Genomic DNA, 23,182 nt, shown 5'->3' with positions numbered 1-23,182 from the left:
TCCAAAAAGTATTGCTTCCATAGATTACTCGGAGCATTTATAAAACTAAAATGGAATGATACAAAACATATCAATTAAAAAGTCTGTACTATGTGGTAGCATAGGAAGATGAAAATATTTTTTAAATAGAAATAATTGTTAATATCAAAAGCCAAAGGAAATGGCAGAGCATTTTGCATAAAATATCTCAAGAAATGTACAGAATACTACTATCTCAGGATACATACTTTTATTTTAGGTATAATTCTTTTTGTTTTTAAAGATTTTATTTATTTATTCATGAGAAACACAGAGAGAGAAGCAGAGACACCGGCAGAGGGAGAAGCAGGCTCCATGCAGGGAGCCTGATGTAGGACTCAATCCCAGAACCCTGGGATCAGGCCCTGAGCCCAAGGCAGATGCTCAACCGCTGAGCCACCCAGGTGCCCCTATTTTAGGTATAATTCTAACAGTTAATAAGAATTTGCACTGAAGAGCAAACACATGATGTGGAAATCAAGTCAAAGACAGTTTGCTTAGGACACCTGGCTCACTTAGTCAGTAAAGCATGTAACTCTTGATCTCAAGGTTGTGAATTTGAGCCCTGCTTGGGCATGGTGTCACTTAAAAACAACAACAAAAAGGCAGGCCACTGAAGTGACATGTTGTCCAGTAGAAAAGACTAACATGGGGAGTTTTTCAATGTCATACCTTATTAGGCCTATCAATACAGTATTTAAAAAGGGGAAGTCCAGATTAAATCTGCTACAATGAAGAGGGAGAGAGAGCATTTAAGGGGGCAGGGACTGAGATGGTAATGCGAAGGCTTTTATGAAAGTTTCCTACAAATGGAGATAGATATTTTGTCTTGAAATAGAAGATACTCCAGAAGGTATAGTAGAGTAGGAAAAGCCTTCAAAGGAGAAGGAATAGCATGGGTAAAGACACAGAGACTCAGTATATGAGAGGAATTCCACATTGTAGAATTTAGAGAGGTAGAAAGAGGTCAGACATTAATTAGAGCTCCCAGTTTGCCAAGAACCTAGAATTCATCCTCTAGCACAATTACTTTAAAAATATGATCCTTCCCCCTCTAGGGCTTTAATGAGATACCTCAGCACCCAGGGGACAGGAATCAAGGGGCTGAAGGAATAGGCAGTCAAGGAGACACCCAACCTTGATGCCTCAAGACACACACAGGGATAAGCCATTGTCACTACTGCCTGTTGTTCTTAAGGTGTGTACTTCTTCGCAGAACTGGCTAAGGGAACACCTATGATGTGGGGAAAAATGCAGTCACATCCCTATTACAAACACCTTTCAAAAATAGTGTCAATTTATTTTAATATGTGTATTTTCTTAAAATTTAGAATTAGGTCCTTTTATATATCAACAAGTTGTCATTGAATGTATCCAAGGGACACATTCTGCCTGGATAAAAACCATATAAGGAGCTAGGATTCTGCTGTCACACTCCACATACTATCCCAAACACGTGTACACACACACACACACAGACATTTGTGTACATTTTTACATAATGCACACACATGCATGAACACCAGACTTTTCTTGACATAGCTGCAAACCAGACAATGCCCTTGTGTAGTTTCCTACTAACTGAAATTCTAACCATCTAGTAAACAATGCATTTTCTTGTGCTCAGGACCATTCAGGCATTCAAAGAATCCCATCTTTGGTCAGTGGGATTAGAAACAGTAAGGATAATGTCTAAGAAATACTTGGGATCCTACTTGATATGGATTAACTGGCACATGAAACCCTCTTTTCTATGTCTTTGGGTCCCATACTTCTATCTTACGTGATCAAGTATCATGCCGTGACATCATCTATAAGGAGGAGCCAGTCTCAAGTGTGAGAGACCCTCCATTTTCACCAAAGCTGTTAGCATTCATCTGTTTAGAAGCAACTGCCACAGGCTATAGTTTACCACTGAATGATTTACCTTAGTGAGTCACATACCAAATTTGTAGTTGAGGAAGATCACTCCAATAATACTACGAAGAATATACTTAGTGATGAAGTGAGTATATTCCAATCAATTGTCTCTCAAGCTTACTTGTCATTAATTATACCCTCTGCTGAGACTTAATACCTAACAGATCTGACCTGAATGACTGTGACTCTTTTTGTTGTTATGATTAAGTTTCTGGAAAAATTAACTCTGTGAAAATTTAAGGGAAATGGAGAAAGCAAAATTGTCATTCACAAATTTATTGAGGGAGTCTTAGGAGACTGCCCTTCTCTCAACTTTAAAATAGCTCTCAGTGGGATTGAAGAGAAGGCTCCTAATCCTAGCAGAACTAGCCCTCGTCAAATCCAACCTTCTGCTTAGCCAGGACCAGGTTGGTCCTAAGAATTACTCAGGAATCCCATCAAATTTCTTTGATGAAACAATTCCCCCACTCTCTCAGATGACAATTTTATACCACTTCTCACCTGGAATTTCCAAGACCTTTCCCTTAACTTTTCACTTGCCGCTGTCTGCTTTTTTATTTAACTGGAAAAATAGAAGCAATTAGAAAACACCATCAACCTATCAAATCTACCTCCCTTGCTACTTAAAACCCATAGACTGTCTCTTTGTATATCAGATAAATTGTCCCTGCACTTTTCCAAGATCAACTCTCCATGAGTTCACCAAATCCCATCTTTTCTTCCTTTCTGAAGGAGTTTGCACCTGTCGTTACCATTCTCTACTGACTTAGCAATTTCCCCTTCTGTCAGCAGCCCAAGTGTCCATTGATAGAGGAATGGAATTCAATACTTCATACAACATGCTGTGCTCATCACAGCAAATGCCCTCCTTAATCCCCATCACCTATTTAACCCATCCCCCCACCTACCTCTGTTAACCCTCAGTTTGTTCTCTATAATTAAGAGTCTGTTTCTTGATTCACCTCTCTCTCTTTTTTTCTTTTGCTCATTTGTTTTGTTTCTGAAACTCCACATATGAATGAAATCACATGGTATTTGTCTTTCTCTGACTTATTTCGCTTGGGTGATACTCTCTAGATCCACCTATGTTGTTGTAAGTGGCAAGATTTCATTCTTTTTATGGCTGAATAATATTCCATTATATCTATATATCTCTATAGATATATATCTCACATCTTCCTTGTCCATTCCTCTATCGAAGGACACTTGGGCTACTTCCATAATTTGGCTATTGTAAATAATGCTACAATAAACATAGGGGTACATATATATCCCTTTGAGTTAGTGTTTCTGTATTCCTTGGGCAGATATCTAGTAGAATGACAAAATTAGAATTTTAGCCCAACTATTGGGGAGATATCTAGTAGAAAGACAAAATCAGAATTTTAGCCGAACTATTCCACCAAAAACCCTTTTTAGTCCAAATGACCATCAGTCCAAATCAGCAGTCTTGGGCTCTGCAGATGCAGCGGGCATTGTTGGACACTCCCTCCTGTTTCACTTGCAGACCTTCTCTTAGTTGCCTTCTGTTTGTCTTCTTAACCTCTGCATGCGAGAGTAACTCAGAGCTCGGGGTTGGACCATATCTCTCCTCACCCTCACTCTTAAAGTGCTTCTGATATAATCTCATAAGTTGAAATAACTTCTTTTGAAAAATATTTATTTATTTATGTATTTATGTATTTATTTATTTATTTATGAGAAACAGAGAGACAGAGAGTTGGGGGGTGGGGAAAGGCAGAGGGAGAGAATCTTCCAACAGACTCTCTGCTGAGCATGGAGCCAACTTGGGGCTTGATCTCACAACCCATGAGATCATGACAGCCAAAACCAAGAGTCCAATGCTCAACCAACTGAGCCACCCAGATGTTCCTTGAAATAGCTTCTCTTAACAGATAATTTTTTATTTTATATTGCCAGCCCATTGATTCCATACCTGCCCCCATACCTTCTCCTCCTTTATCCTGTAGTAGGCAGAATTATTTTTTCAATATTGTCACACCATTCCTGTGATCCAAATCTTTTAACAGCTTCCCATCAGACAGAGAATAAATTTAATAAAAGAGAAGAAAACCAAAACTCCTTGTAAGGGCCTACCAGGCTTTCCATGATCTGACAACTGCCAAACTCTCTGGATCTTCCTAAAATTCTCTCTTGCTTACCATTCTACATTTCTCTTGCCCTCTCTTGAACAAACCAAGCCCATTTATTCCCCACAGAGAGACTCTGTAGTTGCTTTTCTTCTCACAGTTTATACTGGATTTTACATTGCACTCTTACATTTGGGTCTCTATTTAAATATTACCTCTTCAGAAACGCTTACTTTGACTACGCTAAAAGACAGCTGCCATGCAACATATGACTGAATTAGTTGGCTTTGGGTTTTTTCAGGTACCTGCCACTATCTGAAAATTTGCTTTGTATTGTCTGTCTTCCCCACAGATAGGGCTCTGAGGATTGGTGTCCTACTATTTTTTTACTGCCTCATTCCCAGTGTTTAGGAATGTTGGGTACACAGCAACTACTCAATACATTTTTCATTAAATAAGAACTTGTATATACCAAAAATATTTTTGATAAGTGATTCTCAGCAACAGATTATTTAATCATTAATATGTGTCCATAAAGCCACTGGCCCATAACACTTATTTACTCATTTTAAAAAGCAAAGACCTTGAGAAATTCACTTTATGTTCCTTTATATACAGTTTATATATACACACACATACATATATGCTTATGTTCCCTAAAGACATTTACAGACATTTTGAATACAGAAAAGGTATTTCATATACATTTCTAAAACAAAACTTCCTTTGCTTTAAAACAAATCTAACTTGCACGCTTAAAAATGTATATTCTTGTCCTATCTTCTATCAATTTTAGGGGTGTAGAGATTATGAGTTATAGTTAATGGAGAGACACCAAAACATTAATTTCTGACTAACCTGTATAAACATCTGGATTTCACATGTGTCTATACACATATACATGTATATAAATCATGAGAACACAACCTAAGTGCATAGTCATATGAGCAATATCTATATGCTATATTTATATGCCTAGTGCAATATCTATATGAATAGTGCAATATTCACATGCCATATTACATGACAAGATAATTTATAAATACATACAAGAATCACCTTTCTATTTTCTCCAGGATTTTTAATACATCCTGCATAAAGAGTGGATAAAAGGAACAAACTTCTCTTAGGTTTGTTCCCAACATCTCTACATTTTAGGTTTATGCTCAAATGGCCTGAAAGGTTCACATTTCTTAAGGCAAATTTGTCACCACAGCCTTTTCTACCACATGTTAAAATAATTAACACTGGAGAAAACAAAACCAAACAAGGAAGACAAAAAAGGAGGACCAAAGAGAAAACCATAGTTAATCTGACACACATCCAAATCCTCCTTTGTCTTAGAACTTTGCCCTCCTTGTATTATTATTATTTTTTAAAAGATTTAATTTATTTATTCATGAGAGAAATAGAGAAAGAGGCAGAGACATGGGCAGAGGGAGAAGCAGGCTCCTCAGGGAGCCTGATGTGGGACTCAATCCCAGAACCCCAGGATCATGACCTGAGATGAAGGCAGATGCTCAATCACTGAGCCATCCAGGTGCCCAGCCCTCCATTGTATTATCATTATTAAAAAAAAAAAAAAGTGGCAGGAGAGAAAGGACAGAGGAAAGAAGGTGGGGAGGGGAGGGCCAGAGAGGAAAGAAGGAAGAAAGGAACAAAGGTTACTGAGGAAGAAAACAGTGCATCATTCCTGCCTTGATGGGAAAAATTCTTAAATCTTAATCAATTCAGAGATTACAATGGATAGCTTCTTTTTAAGATTATTTGTTTCTGATTGAGGTTCTTATTTTTGCATTTGCTATGCTATTTTAATATTGTACACCTTAATTTCTTTTAGCAATTGGAGCCTATATATTAAGAGTTTTAAAAAAGAACATAACAGATAATTTTCCTTCAGCTTGTTCCAGAAATTGACAAGCATGAATAAAAAAATAAAATCTTTATTTTTTTTATTTTTGGCCATCTTCTTTTAAATATCATAAAGCTGAAATTGCCAAATGTACAGCTGAGATGAGAGAGAGACATGAGAATGAGAGACAGAGACAGATATATTCTCAAATATTTTTATTTTTTTTTAAGATTTTATTTATTTGTCCATGAGACACACACAGAGAGAGGCAGAGACACAGGCAGCAGAAGAAGCCTATGCTCCATGTGGGGAGCCCGATGTGGGACTTGATCCCAGTACCTGGGGATCATAACCTGAGCCAAAGACAGATGCTCAACCCCTGAGTCACTCAGGTGCCCCTATTATTTTCTTTAAATAAGTGTAAATCCTGAAGCAGATTGTGATATTTTGTTCTGCTTGAGGAAATAAACAGTAAAGAATAGTAAAGTAATAATAAATAAGCATCATTTTTCCAAAATGTACATTATAAATAAAGAGTACTACATGTTGATGGGTTTGGGAGTGGTAAGAAGAAATGGAAATGAAAAGAGCTCAGTGAAGTAAACAATTAAAGATGATGACAAGCACTCCTCAAGAAGGAGTAGCCACAGCTTGGACACAGCAGAACTTGAATGCCAAAGCCAAGCTATCCTAATTCACTCCCCTAACTACCACATGTCACTGTCACTATACATTCATTGGTTAAAGGATTAATGAAAATTTGTGTTTTACTTCATATGCAGATTTCAAACAAGATATTCTTTTTTTTAATATTTTATTTATTTATTTGAGAGACAGAGATAGCAAGAAAGAGCGTAAGTGGGAGGAGAGGAGGAGCATGCTTCTCGCTGAGCACTGAGCCCGATGTGGGGCTCATCCCAGGTCACTGGGATCATGACCTGAGCCAAAGGCAGATGCTTAACACCCTGAGCCACCCAGACACGCTCAAGCAGGACATTCTTTACAAAAATGTAAAGCTACCATCAACAATGTTTGTATGTGATGTTTTCACATGCACATTGATTCAATGGGAAATCTTCTGAATTTGAGATCAAAGGAAAAATCAGTAAGTGATAACTATTTTAAAATACAGAATGAAAATACAATCACAAATTTTAACCACAGATTATCATAAATAAATGAAGGATGAAAAGAGGGAACCATGAGAATTTACACTGGTAAAGTTAAGAAGGGGCTTTTCCACTGTGGACTAGAAAATCAATAGGAGATGGTCATACAAGGGAAATACCACAGGCAGAGGGAGAAGCATGCACAGAGGTCCTGATGTGGGAAAAGCACCAGGGATGGTAAGAGATTAATAAGTGAGAGAAAGAGTATTTAAGATGAGATCAGATCCAGGCCCTTCAAAAACCTCTTAAGCCATGTTAAGATTTTAAAAAAATCTTTTCAAAGTGCATTGAAGTACTTTGAGGTCAAAGAAATTTGAGAAATTAAGTATTATTTTATAGGACTTACTTGTAGGTTCAAAATGCACATTAGCTAATTAAATATTCCAAGAATTTCAACTACGAAGAAATGTGTTGAGCTTGATTTAATTCAGGGTTTTCCAAATTTATTTGAGCTTTGAACACTCTTCATGTGACACACATTGATAATTCTGCTGAACTTTCCTCTTTGGTGGATCATTTCCCAAAGTAGTTATATTGCAACAAAGGGCACTGACAAACCTAGATGCTATTGTTACTTCATGAATTAACTGAAACACCATTTGCTATATCTGGGTATAAAGGGAGCTAAAATATTCAAAAGCATTACATGGTGGAGATAATGGGTTTCATTGTTACTCAGCTGGACAAACATTGAACAGTCTACTCTGGTAGGTTCTAAGGGATTATGCTTAACAATGGGGTTATAAGATGTATAAGACCTATATTCTCATTTGGAAGACTTCGAAAGCATAAATACATTCATCATTTATCCATCCAACAAATTTGTGTCTAAATGAGTCAAGCACTCATTGTTCTAGCCCTGAGGGCTAACAAAAAAAACAAGACAAACACTGTCTTTGCCTTGTTGAAGCTTACATTCATGCTTGGTGTAGAGGAGAAAAGCCTAATAATAATAATAATAATAATAATAATAATAATAATAATGCAATCCAGTAACTGATAAAACACATATTCACAGGTAAGAGAGCAAAGAGTGAAGGCAGATAAATAAGAGCGTATAACTCAGGGTGGGGAGTAGGAAAGACAATCTTTATTTGAGAAATAATTTGGACATACTATAAAGAGGAATTGTAATTGCTAAAGGGATATATGTTCATAGATTGCTTGATACATAAATTTGAGCTCGACAACTTAGTCTGGATGTGGAGCAAACAAATCATGGAAGTTTTAAGAAACAAAACTAATTCTAATAGTCCAGGAACTATGTTAATATTTGTACATATTTTTAATATTTAAAATCTTCCAACAGCTCTATGAGGTAGGTTTCTTTTTAATCACTACTTTAGAGATGAGCGTGGACACTAGAACATTTTTAAATTATGTATGTGGTTTGTATTATATTTCTTTTTGACAGTATTATTCTATATGAGCCTCAGCAGGACTGTTGGGTTTCTATTTTGCATGCTTATTTAGTGTACATCTTCCCTATAATTTCCCATTTTTCCCAATAACCATGCCAGCCAGCAGCCTGGTAGCAGAGACGGCACCCTCAATGATTCTTGCACCACCCCTATGGTCTGAAAGGGTCTGCTATGTTTATCTATCATTTTATCACTAAACTCCCTGAATTCTCTTCTTGTACAGGAGATGTTAGATACCTTACTTCTGGAAAAGTTTTGGGAAATATAGAGAGATAGACTATTTCTGATAGCCTTTCAACTGTAACCACACAAACTAGTAGATTAGCTCATGGCAGAATCAAGAAGGCCCAACTGTAGGTCAAGCAAAGCCCATGCTAGCTTATTAGAAGGCAATTCTTAATAATAACACATTGCCAGAAAGAAAAACATCAGGGGTAAATGCCATTCCAGATTGGGCACAGAATAACAAGCATAAAGGTATGATCTCCACACTTATAATCATGGCCACATCAATGGTCACTCAAAACAGAAAGAAAAGAGGACTATAAGAATGAAGTAGGCCCTTCCTGAGTGAATTAATCTAGATACTACTATCAAAAACAGCCTGGCCATTACAGTAAAAACAAAAACAAAAACAAAACAAAATAAAACAAAAAACCCCAACTCCATTATTGGGAAACACTAAACAATCTGATGTACAATAAACCTTCTGAGACTCAAAATCAGAATGGAGTACCATAAAATATTGATTGATGAAAAATAGAAAAGATGGTCTCTGATTTCAAAATTAATTCAACACTGTTTAATACAATGCCTTTTGTGCCAGAAAATTTAAAAATAATAATTAATAGAAAGATGTTTTGCTTACTACACGGGAAGGGAACAAAGAAGACCACTCAAAGTTTTCATGGTAATCCTCATTAAAAACAAAAAACAAAAAACAAAAACTGTTGACAGATAATTTTAACTTAACCCTTAAAACATTTAAAATTTTAACATGTTTAGCAGCAATACTTCGAAGTTACATTTTCCTTTTGCCTGCCATCTTAAAAGAAAATTTTCAAACAAAACATTTATTAATGACTCACATTCATTATGATGATTCTACACTGCAGTTTAATGATGCCCAGAGCAATACCAGAGTGTGGAACTGTCAGCTGTTGCACCTAAGTGGCCTTACATTGCTGCGCTTTCCATTCTGGTTTCTGACCTTTTTTTTTTTTTTAATAAATTAATTTTTATTGGTGTTTCTGACCTTAATGGGTTTTCTCTCTCTCTACCATTGCTCTTGGCTGTGACTTCTCAGCACCATTAGATGTTGATCATCATCAGTCATTTCCCACAAATGTTCCTAATTTTGTGCTTCTACCACAAACAAAATAGCTTAACATGCTTTTAAAATATAGTATGAGACGACATGAAGAAAGATCCACAGTGATTATGGGACATATTTTGGTTCATGAAAAAAAATGCCATTGCTTGTTTTCATGCCTCTAATTATGTTTCAGAGGATGAGGCTGGCTGGTTAATCTGTCCACAAGAAAATTATGACAATGATGATATGGCAATGATGGTGACAATGCAATTATCACAACTGCAAGTCAGACATGGGGGTAAATGTGTCACTAAATCTTCACAGTCGTAGGAGCAAGGTACAATTAAAATATTTTTTTTTTAAGAGGAGGAAATCAAATTTTAGAAAGATTCATGAATCTGACTGTATTTACATGGTAATCACTAGTGGAACTAGTATTTGAGTCCAGGCTTCCTCCCATTCCCTATATCTGTACTGCCTCCAAATGTCGATAACCACATTTACAATTTTTTTTTTTTAGAGAAATCACAACTTAGGTTCAAGGTCTTAAAAGAAACTAAGGTCACTGCATTTTAACTATGTAGATTCCTTTAATAAATGTACATTTTGTTTTACTGAGACTGTCTTAAAAGGCACTTATTTTTTGATTCCTCTGCTACTTGAAATCAAGGAGATGTTAATTCTGAGTTATAATATCCTGCAATCAGGTTAAGTTTATAAAATTCTCATTGCTAATCCAAAAACAAAGAATTACAAAGAATCCTGTTTATTCTATAGAAGTATCATTGTCCTTATCATATTTGACTCACTACTTAATTTATTACTTAATTTCAGAAATTTGGTAGAATCTGATATATTCACAACCCAAGGTTGTATCTTAGGGTACAAAGATAGCCCCAGTGACCCAGGGATTATATCCATCTCAAATGTTGCTCCTTTGTGTGGTAATTTCAAAATTTTAAATTAATTGCTATTAGACTGCAATCTCAGGGACCTTCTAGGTATGATCTGAGACCGGAATACATGATCTGGTGGGGAGAGAAGAAAGAGGCAGGCTACTTCAGATTGAGAGGGGGCAGTTTTAACAAGCAAGAGAATTTATGTACAAGGCTTGTCTCAGGCAGCTGCAAGATGAGTGGCTCTCCATACCTGCCCATCAGAATCTTAGAAGTTTGTAGAGGGGGCCTTAACTGTGCTCAGGTACACACACTATCCAGATGGTCTCAAAACCACTTCACTATATCAGAGCTTTGTCCACACAACAGTTTCCACTACAGAAACGGTGGGCAATGTACATTCTGTACTAAGGAGCCTGAGTCTTGCATGCAGGTCTATCCGCGGTTACATCCTCTTGCTTACCCCTTCCAACAATGGAGACATTTAAAAATGGAGAGATTTCTAAAGATTTTATTTATTTATTCATGAGAGGCACACACAGAGAGGCAGAGACATAGGCAGAGGGAGGAACAGGCTCCCCACAGGGAGCCTGATGTGGGACTTGGACTCGATCCTGGGACTGCCCCTGGCCAAAGGCACATGCTCAACCACTGAGCCACCCAGGTGTCCCAAAACTGGAGATATTTCAAATAAAATGTGGATGTACAGGTCACACTGTCACAAGGAAAGTGGCAAGAGCTCTGGGTGGCAGCCCATTCAGACCGAACCTGTGTGCACCAGATTCCCAATGGCACCATCCGGCCTGCTTCCCTCAGTTACCTTGGGTTTCTAAGGTAAGCCCTGCTTGCCTTCTTTAGTAAAAATCTGAAAGTACAACTCCAAACTTTCCTTTTGCTCCACTTTGTATTTTAGTTTACTGTGCATTTTCAATCATTATTTAAAGTAGTCTGAACGGCTGCCTTATGGCACATAAAAAATATCATTAAGAGTTCTTTATACAGGAAATGGATTCAAGCATTAAGCTACTTGGCTCATGATCCAAGTCACCCAATTTCTAAACCACCTACTTTATATTACACCAGATCTTTACCATTTTTAATTATAACTATATTAATTATATATATATATATATATATATATATATATATATATATATATATATATATATATTGGCTGGTAGTACCTTTTGTAGCTTCCTTCACTGAATTCAGTTTGAAAGAACAGACAACCCCACCAAATCAATACTGTGCAGCATCACTTTCATGGGAAGCAGATTTGATAGTGAAAAGCTTGTAAGATAGAGAAAACTCAAGACTGCTTTCCTTTAAATCAAAGATATTCTATAAAAAAACAATTATTTCACTTCTTTATATAATACAAACAGCCGATATGACATAAAAATGAAAAATAAACAGTATCTACTTAGGATGTCACACATAAGTACAATGGAGAAAAACGAGAGAACAGGAGAGAGGGAATGGTGGGGAGACAAGAGGAGTCATTTTCTTATGTCAGGTAGTCACGGAAGGAAGCTCAATAATTCCTCCAAGCTGAATGTCCCTTACCAACAGTGACCACTGAAATCATCATTGCTCCATAGAGACCAGAGGAACACACCTGCACAGCCAGTCAGCCCCATTTGCTACCCCTCACACAGTACCAGGAACAGAACTCAAGCTTTAAAAAGTTGGCTATTATGCTATTTTGTTTCCTGAAGCACTCAGAGAAAATGTTAACTCTAACTGCTCCTGAGGTTTACTGATGCTTTCAGCAGACAGAATTTTGAAAGACTACACAGGCAAACATCTGATCTTTGGAAAACAGATTAACCTGGAAGGAGACAATGAAATAAATCCTGAGGTGGAGGGCTTCTCTTACTAACAATGAAAGAAAAATAGGCCTGATCGCTAATCTATACGAATAGGGGAAAGGCCTCAAAAATGAATAATCTTTATATTACTTATAAATGTGTCCTTCCAAAATTATGAGATACCTATATTTTCTGAAAATAATTGGTTGTATTTTCAATACAACATGGATTATTTATCTGCAGCTTAATGCTAAGGAAATCATGTGACTAGTAAACTATGAAATATTGCTTCGTAACTTCAAAACTGCTAGTCCGTACCCTAGAAAACAGACACGCTGAAACAAGTTGTTTGTTACTCTCAGGTGGAAAATATTGTTTTCACTTTCTACCTGCTTGTTTAAAAAGTCATAAACAAAACAAGATACTAACATTATAGACTCCATGTTATTTCCACACTTAAATGAATAATCATTGAATAGGGACTTTCAGGCCATTTTCACTAACATGGACCACTGTCTTAGGCTAAAGAAGCTACGTTTAGAGAGATGCACAGCATTTTCAAATTTAGGGCAAATTACCAAGTAGAACTGTCCTACTTTACAGTAAGTTTGGATTTGAGAATGAATGTTACAGGTGAATAAGACCTAAATACTCAAGATATTTTCACAATACCCCTGTGCACCTAAATTTTAGACTTGAGGGGAATAAACGGGGCAGATAATACTAGGAACAAAGTTCACACAAAGACTGTAAATCCTGACCCCTGTGCTGTGCTCTGCATCAACAGAAACCTTTCTGCTAGGCTGAATAATCTCATAAACCCTATGAGAGAAGTTACATTTCTACTATTCACACTCAATTCCAGGCAGATTAGATTGATGTAGCAACTTTCTTAATCTCTTTTACAAAAGAGAATTAGTCTGTCTGAATTTTGAATCTAACTTTACTTTCTTTGAAATACTAGATTTAACCATTTTCCTTAATCAAGCTGAAATAAGGTTCTGGTTTATACAACAAAGAAACACGAAAAGGAAAAGAAACAAATACTATGAAAAAAGAAAACAAGACTTTTTATGGAATATTCAGCATTCACTGAAGCTATTAACAATCTTACTGTGAGATTTTAATACTCTTAATGAAGAAGAGGCTACTATTTGTTTCTTTTTAATTGTCTGTCTTTGGAATAGTTAGCTGTTTGCTAAATCTATATCCAAAATTGTCTTTTAATTATCTATCATTTGCTTTATAAAAATCATCTTTTTACTTTTTGTCAATTTCAAAGCAAATAGGACAGATACTTGTCTGTCTAAAAAGATGATGTATTACTTCAATTAAAAAGTATGAAATGTTTGGCAATCTATCCAAAGAAATTAAAAACATGTATTTTATTTTAGGGTTTGTGTTACATTTAAATATATTGAAAACATCATCTCTCTGAAGACATGACTCTTGGTAGATGTTTAATGTTAAACAAGTCAATAGAATAAATGAATTATTCAGAAAAAGTAGTTTATTTTTTAAAAAATCTGTCAACCTAAGTTTATTTTTAAAAAATCTACAATGTTAACCTGAATTTACCTGAAAAATGGTCTAATTCAGTGATTTGTAAACTTTTTTGTTGTATGCCTTATCAGTGAAAACTTTTCAACACATTCCTCCATATATATATTTATTAATTGTATATCTATGGTACTTTTTTAATACATTAAGTGACTATTAACTCATACACACAAAGAAACTAATTTTAAAATAAAGATAAAATAATCAAGTCTGATTGAAATTAAGAGTCACTTTAATATGTGATGTTAATGCTTGTCCTGGCTGTAACAGCTCGCTAAAATACACAGATGTAAATGAGAGGGTCAATGGCTATGATTATTATATTATAAAATTCCTTTTTCAACTCCCTTCATCATCTACCATCTTTGCTGAAATGTGACTTGTATATTTCAATTTTCCCTGAAGCTAGGTTATTTTTGCCAAGTAACCACAAGAGGATTCATTTATATTTATATTTAGAACCACTGGGCTTAAGATATACTAAAACTGAACCCACTTTAAAAGTTTGGTAAAAACTACCTCCAAGATTTATGTGTATGCAAAGAACTTTTATGACTAAAACATTTTATGTGGCTATAAAATCACAATGATAGAAATTTTTTCTTGGTATTTTCCCCAAAATGTTTTCTTCATAGCAGAGATTTAAAGACCATTACTTCAAGTTAATTTTTAAAATATCACCTGTATCCCAAAGGGAATGACTTTGGGGTCTATTTTTCCCCAAAGTTCTGATAAGTATATGTTCAAGAGTTAACCAAGCATATATACTCTGTAACACATCCTAGGACATATGACTCTGTAAGTTTTCCAGATAATACCAAACTGTTTTCAAAAGTAGTTGCACACATATCACACATATACTTTTACTATGCTTTTATCTCTTAGTTATTGTAGTCTTTTTTTTTTTTTTTAAGAGAAAAAGCATGTGAGAGCAGGGAGCAAGGAGGGGCAATGGGAGAGAGAGAGAGAGAGAGAGAGAGAGAGAGAACCTTAAACCAGCTCCAATCTGCACTTAGCGTAGAGACCCACCTGAGGCTTGAACTCATGACCCTGAGATGAAATCAAGAGTCAGATGCTTAACTGACTGAGCCACCAAGGTGTCCTATGGCCATTTCTACTACAGAAAAAAATGGGTGAAATTATTTCACCCAATGACATGTTTTTTTTTTTTTTCTTTAAGAAACCACATAGAAGTATATGACTTTTAAGTTCTCTTTAAAATAATAATTTTAGGGCAGCCAGGGTGGCTCAGCAGTTTAGTGCTGCCTTCAGCCTGGGGCGTGATCCTGGGGAATCAGGATCGAGTACCACATCAGGCTCCCTGCATGGAGCCTGCTTCTCCCTCTGCCTGTGTCTCTGCTTCTCTCTCTGTGTCTCTCATGAAAAAAAAAAAAAAATCTTTTTTTAAAAAAAAGAAACTTCTAAAATTATTATTTTATTTTTTTTTAAAGATTTTATCTGTTCATTCATGAGAGACACAGAAGGAGAGAGAGACAGAGACATAGGCAGAGGGAGAAGCAGGCTCCATGCAGGGAGCCCCATGTAGGACTTGATCTCTGGACCTAGGATCATACCCTGAGCTGAAGGCAGATGCTCAACGGCTGAGCCACCCAGGCATCCCTAGAAGTTTCTATTCATGTCCTGAATACTAGTTTTTAAACATCTTTCTCCTACTAGCTAATATATCAGTGCACAATAATCCTTAAATTAAGATTCAACATTAAGAACTGATTTGGTCACGGTAAAACATCATTTATTAATATGCTAAAATTTTGTTTAGAATATTAGCAACTATGTTCATGAGGGTTTATCCCAGGAATGCAAGACTGGCCTAACATTCAAAAATCAACAAATATAATTTACTATATTGACAAACCAAAAAAAAAAAAGGAAAAAATATGATACCATAGACTGCTTAAGATACAAATATCCACTCTAAACAGGGCAAGCCCACATGAATTTTATTCCACATTCTATATTACTGAAAAGTTATTAAAACTTTTATTAAACTTTTATTAAAAGGATTAAAAACCCAATTATTATAGTGTTTGTACTATGAAGTATTTGATTAAGACCTTAAAAAGCAAACTGGATTTACTTTTGTTTCTAGAAGGAACTCTAGTAACTCAAGATAACTGTGGAACATCTTCCTATCTAATAGTTATTTCATCACAAAATCATGCTGATGGAATATGATTGTACTACCTTTGTACCCAAATGTAAGGTTCAGAGAAAATATGAGCATTAGCTCTACTATGTTATCTCCTTTGAGATCCAATATATCTTATCTCTGATAGAAATATTTAACAAAGAAAAGGTACTCATTTGAAGCTTTAGTAATAGTTAAGGCATAATAATTGTTTAGGCTCAACAAATCTGCAGTTGTCTTGTTATTTTATCAACTACATTTACATGCCAGATATAATTCATCTGTGCCAGATGAATATGCAAAAACAGAATCTAAAACCAAGACCTCTAAATTGTATCCATTATTTCTTAACTCTATAAACTTCAGAAACTTACAGATGACAGATCTGTCAGAAAGTTCTCTTTACCAACTAAAGTAAGGACAACCCAATCTCTGTTATGGACTGTCATTAGTAATTTAGCAGAGCTAGAAGGCAGTTCAGCCGAGTAGACAGAAAATTAAAACATGGGCAGCTCTTGATTGGAAATTTATTCATAGCAGGTAATGAAATAGTACAGTCAGGATCTCTGGTATTACTCAGAGAGAGAGATTTAATTCTGATAACTTGATGATGGCACTTGAATCAGAGATTATAAACGGTGACAGGTTGTGACATATAGATAGGATGAAATGAGCATCAGCAACCTATCTCTACAGAAGCTGATTTTATATAAGATTTTTTTCAAGCAGTAAATATATAATTTCAAAAATTATTACAAGTTTTCAAAAAAGAGACTTAGGCCTTACATAAACCAGGTACCATTTTCATATGTACTTTTCCATGGAGTATAATAAAAATCAACAAATCAAAGATAAGGGGTTGAAGAGAACTTATCTTTTAAAATATGTAGCTTTTGATTTCACCTGGATAAGGAACAAACCCAAAATCACAGGCAGAGTAGCTATTCTATGGGGAGGTGGCTGGGTTTTCATGCGTTTATTTACATGTTTAATGAATTTATACTCAGTAAATGCACTCATGTACAAAGAATGCTATTTATATTTACTAAGAAAAATAAGTTTTTATTTTGGAAAACGTGTGCCTTTTTATATTAATTAATTATCAACAATGGCATTACTTTTATAATGAAAAGTATATTTTTAAAAAAATTTGCTTATAGACAAAGCTATCACAAAAATATGACAAAAAAGTATTTCCACATAGACAGGTATTTCAATATTTTTTTTTTAATTTGTGAAGTGGCATATTTATTGTGTATGGTCAAAACTTGTTAGATGTGGGGGGTTTAAAACATAGCACAAAAATTCTTTAATGCTCCTGCCACTGAATGAAGGGGTTCATGTGCCTTGTCCTTGAAATTGTGTTTGACCTTCAGTTTATAGCAAGAAATGAAGCTAGGTCAGTTTCTCCATCCAGACCATAAGAAATGCAAGCCATTTGGAATATTCACTATTGTAAGAAAGCTCAAGTAGCCTGTGGAGTGAGCTCCAAGAAGAGGAACTGAGGCCTGCTGGCCCATCACAGTCATGGCTGAGCTCCTAGCTGACAGCCAGCACTATGTCAGTCAAGTAAGTGAACCATCTTTAAACTGGATACTGAAAGATCCGCCCCTTAACTGAGCCACTCCAATTGACACAACATGTAGAAAGGAAGGGCTATCCCTCTGAATTATGGCCAAATTGCAGATTTGGAGGCAAAATAAACAACTGCTGTTATCTGAAGTCACTGAATTTTGAGCTGGTTTGTTAAGCGGCAATAAATAACTGAAAGGACAGAAGAGGACTTTAAACGTGAATGCTGATTATCAAAATGGCTTTAGTATTGCAGCAGAGCAATGTTATGTTACATATACTCTAACCAGAAGAGAAGAAAGAAAATGTAAAAGAAAAACCCTGATAAGTTTTATCATGCTAATACAAATTTTGTTTAAAAAAAGGTTTTAATAAATAACATAAAGTATTGAGAAAATAATTCAGAGTCCTCAAATCTGTAGTATTTTCTATACTGAGAAACCTAAGTATTAAAAATTATTTGTTTAAATTTGGTGATTTAAATTGTTTAATTTTGCTTTGTAGGATTGTATCTATTTTATATAATGATGTTACAACCAATAGTATAAACCTATATAGAAAAAACTAATTCTACTAAATTGGAAAATAGAGATATTCTCAAACAGAACTATATAAATGCATTTTAAATGAAACTATATTTACAAAGGACTAAGCCTATATGACATAATGCAACCAAAAAAATTAGTCATAATATAAATAATAAGCCAAAACCATGCTATATTATTTGCCAAAAGTAAGCACCTGAGAAAGATTAATAGTTAATTCCATAACAAAAGAAACCAAGTATTAAATGTTACATATGACTTAACTTCTACAACAGACATGTTTTTTTTAAAACAATTACGTATAATCCCTTTTATTTAGAAAATTGTATAACTTTTAGTGGACTATGAGAGCTCGAGGTACAGAAAAACTCACTATAATAAATATTTTAATAAAATAATCATTTGTAACATAAAAATCCACCCACTTAACGTATTTCTTTTTAAGACACAGTTCTGCAGAATAATTGTTTCATAACACAAAAATTTAACCATTTAATGAATGTCTTTCATAAGGCACAGTTCTATAGTATAAAGTCCACTCTGACTCATCTAAATAAGAACCAGAGAGTTCAATTAATTGTATCTTTTGCCCACAATCTACTTTTATAAGATTTTTTCAATAGTGGAGTTATACTATAGAATTAGCACAGGTTTAGTTCTTTTTACTTGTTGAAAATGTGTACTAGGAAAAGCAATGTTCAAAAAGGTGACACAGATACAAAATACCGTTACAAAGGGAATTGTATTAGCCCCTAAACACTGCCTCCTCTTATAATGAAAAACCTGAGAACCAGAATGATTAATCGATTTGTTTCAGAATGAAAGTAGGCCTGGAACCCTGCCACCTGCTTCTACCTCTTGTGTCTTTTCTCATATGTTATGCTGCTTCGTCTGGCGTGAGTGAGTCCTATATGGTTATGAAATATAAAGCAATGTACACTATTCAGGAAAGAGCAAAGGAAAACAACTTCCTCCATATGAAAGTCATCTAATTTATGGTGAAAAATTAGAAATCTTCATTTTGTCAAAGTACTTACTAAAGAATTTTTCTACACTGCTCATTTTCCACACATGTGTATATTTGTGTATAATGCAACATCCAAAAGAAAATTCATTAAGCTTCTTTCAAAAATATTTGTTATAAAAATTAGTTATACATTGATGCTCTGCTGGTTTTGATATTCCTGACAGCATGTTTTCATTATATTTTCACTTATAATCAATAACAGACATAAACTGATAGTATTTTTGGCTTTTTAAAATATTTTTGCCATGTAATGCTATTTAATCACCTAAAACACCCTTTATTTAAATGGCAAAAGAAGTCAGAGATGTGTTTAATCTTGTTTCAACATTAAGCCTTAGTTTATTTTTACGTAACAAAAGGACTTACCACATTTAAATAGAGATGCTATGCAGAATAAGTAAAATAAAATATGTAGCTAGGACAGCTCCAGTGGCTCAGCGGTTTAGCGCTGCCTTCAGCCCAGGGCCTAATCCTGGAGACCTGGGATCTAGTCCCACATTGGGCTCCCTGCATGTAGTCTGCTTCTCCCTCTGCCTGTCTCTGCCTCCCTTCTCTCTCTCTGTATCTCTCATTAATAAATATTTTTTTTTAAATCTTAAAAAAATAAAATAATAAAATATGTAGCTAATGTATCTAAAACATTTGACATCATATCTGATGTATTACATACTAATAAATGTTAGTTGTTATTACAGTTATATTAATATAGCTGCGATCAAGAACATGGCAATATTATTAAGATAGCAAAATATGAAGTACAATTTTTAAAAACAGATTACTTAAAACAATGCATATTTATTAAAGAGATGTACTATAGTTAATTCAACCTTAGAAAGTATTCTTTTATATATAAAAAACATTCATATTAATCCTTTTAAATGCTATATAACCAATATGTTTTAAATGACATAAGATTAGTAAACCTGAAATTTAGTGCAACTTGCGACAAATACATATGCTATTCAAAAGAAGATCAATTCTTCCATGTAAACATTCCTTATAAAATTTTAAATAATCGGATTAAGAAATTATATACCAGTGAAAGACTACACACACAATGAACTTAGTAAAATTCCTTGAAATGTTTTTTAAACAAAGACATTTCCATATGATAGGTACCTACCTGGAGTAGGCAAACAATCGACTATCCCAAAGATCATGATTTCCTCTAGGTCCAGAATGAAAATAACAGGAATCTGTCCCGTCAAACATATTTAATCCATCTTCTGAATTTTTTGAAGCATGGCTGTGCACCACATCTAAGAGGACTGTAATACCCATTGAGTGAGCTGTGTCAACTAGTTCTTTTAGCTCTTCAGGTGTTCCATAACGGCTAAAGGTAAAGAATAAAGTAAAAGCAAAATTGTATCTTTAAAGCAAACAACCAATCATTTACTGCATATCAATTATTTTATCAGTACAGACCTACTTTAAATATGCAAATTCAGTATGATATAATACTTAGATGCAAGTCAAAGTGGCATAATATTTTCTCTTAAATAAAATTTAAAGGCATTAAATAAAAAATAATAATTTAAATACAGCTATTAGATGTAGACTTATATTTCAGTAAAAATTCATAATTTAAGTGGATATACAGTAAATTCTGCTTTCTATACTCAGAGATTTTGATTTCCTTCTCCAAGCCTACATAGCCTGAAGAGAATGGTCATCCCTGTTAATATACTTGGCCATTCCTGTGAATGTGTATGCTTGAGGATGGGGACTGTTGGAGTATTTCTTTGAATAACCTTGGTGTCTTGAGTGAGGCCAGCTCTCCTGCACTTCCTTATTCTCAAACTGGAATGCCCTCAGGTACTAGAAGGCCAAGAGAATGTACCATGTCTGTCACCACCTAAGCAGAAAACATGGGTAGCTCAAAGGCACATGTGTTTGTATTAATAGCAGTTTTCTAGTCTACATGAAATACAAAACAAAAATCACTCCTAAGGGGGAAGGTTTTTCTTAACCTATGCAAAATCTCAATATTGGCCTTCCATAGCATCAACTTTGCGTTTTATATAAATAATCACCCAATCACCCTTGTGATTATTTGTTGTCTCATTTCCTCACTAGACCATATTCTTCTTGAGAGCAGGAGCTGTGACCATCTGGTTTCCCATGATACAGTACAACGCTTAGTATTTAGCAGGTCTCCTGGTAGCCAACTCCACTAGGCAGTAAGAGCTATCTTTAAAAAATACAAATGTTATCATTTCATATTTACCTAAAATTATACTTGCATTCCCATGGTCCTTAGGATAAGACTGTGGACCTTATCAGGACCTACTGCACTGCCTAATTTGGCTCCTTCCAATAACTTTAGATTAATGACACTTTACTGTTTTCTCTCCTTATTCCAGCCACCTAGCCTTTTTTCCCCTATGCAATGAACAGCGTGTTCAATGAATAAATAGCCTCAAAATTTCATTCATTCACTTGCTTTTTTCAACAAATACTTATTAAGCTATCTACCATGTGTCATGAAATTTTCTATGCTCTGGGATTCAGCAGTGAACAAAATAAATATCACTGCCCTTATGGAATTTACATGCTATTTGGAGGACCACAAATAAATAAGCAAAACACGGGGGATGCCAGACAGCAATAACTTCTCTAAAGAAAAAACAAAACAAAGCCACTGGTAGAAAGGGTGGGTTTGCTATCTTAAACAGGGTTACGAAGTGAAAGTTTCATGAAGAAGGCAATGTTCAAGGGAATACATGAAAGAAGAAGGGAGTAAGGCATGTGAATATCTAAAAGATAGAAGATTTAGGGAGAAAGGGTACTGGGGAAATAAGCTGGAACACCTGGAAGAATAGTAAATAGGCTAGTATGTGGCCAGAGTGGAATGATCAATAGAGATGAGGCCAGAGAGTCAGCTAAGACCCAGATTATATGGGGTCTTATGGACCAATATGGCCTTTCACTTTTAACCTGAAAGAGTTAAGGAATCATTAGATGGTGCTGAGCAAGAAAGTGACATGATCTTTTATTTTTAAATTTTCACATTTAAATTCAATTTGCCAACACTTAGTATAATAGCCAGTGCTCATCACATTCTGTATTTTGAAGTGGTTACTCTGGTCACTATGCATAAAGTAGTCATGTGTATGGAGGGAGAGAAGGCCAGGGAAGGGGAAGGAGAACAAGAGAAAACAGAGTGCTCAGTTAACTGAAATAATCCACGTTATAGATAATGGCAGCTTGGACCAGGGTGATAGCAGTTGAAGAAGCCAGATTTGGGATACACTTTGAAGTTACAGGTGATTAGGTTTTATGATAAGCTAGATATAGGAATGGGCAAAAAGGGAGAGTTTGGTATAATGTAAAATGTATTTCGGCCATAAGAATGGATGAAACTTGATGAGACCCCCCAACATATGTTATTCATATACAGAGGAGAATGGAAATAAGGGGTGAGACCTGGAAGTTCAACACTGGTAGTCAGGAAAAGCAAAGGAAATTTTAAAAAATTAAAAAGCAGCAAGAGAGATAGGAAAAACACAAAAAGGAGAATAATAGTTTTCCTGAACACTGAAGGAGAGAAAAATGTCCTAACAAGGTACAGGAAACTAGTTGTGCCAAGTGCAGCTGACAGTTCAAGTAAGTTAATAGACGATCAGTGGACTTAACAGCATGGAATTCATCAGTACACTTGACAAGAGCAATTTCAATGAAGAGGTGAGGAGCCTACTTGGAATGAGTTCAAGAAAGAAAAGAGAAATGAAAGATTTAGAGTTTATAAATACAGGTAATTTATTGAAGGAGAAGGACTATCAAAAGAAACAGATAAAATGATCAGTATTTTTTTCTCTAGCCTGGAATGCTATCTCC

At 35.1% G+C, this 23,182-nt stretch overlaps 1 protein-coding gene across 1 annotated transcript in view; it reads right to left on the bottom strand.

Moving 5' to 3' along the window:
* The window catches only part of GBE1 (1,4-alpha-glucan branching enzyme 1), a 262,520-nt gene that overhangs the window by 110,239 nt on the left and 129,099 nt on the right, over window positions 1-23,182 (bottom strand). Inside the window, exon 8 of the mRNA XM_055314062.1 lies at window positions 20,469-20,678. Coding sequence (XP_055170037.1) covers window positions 20,469-20,678 — 210 coding nt within the window. The remainder of the gene's footprint in view (window positions 1-20,468; window positions 20,679-23,182) is intronic.

This window comes from Nyctereutes procyonoides, unplaced genomic scaffold (assembly GCF_905146905.1).
Source record: "Nyctereutes procyonoides isolate TBG_1078 unplaced genomic scaffold, NYPRO_anot_genome, whole genome shotgun sequence".
Classification (NCBI taxonomy): domain Eukaryota; kingdom Metazoa; phylum Chordata; class Mammalia; order Carnivora; family Canidae; genus Nyctereutes; species Nyctereutes procyonoides.
This window is presented reverse-complemented; position numbering and strand designations above follow the sequence as displayed.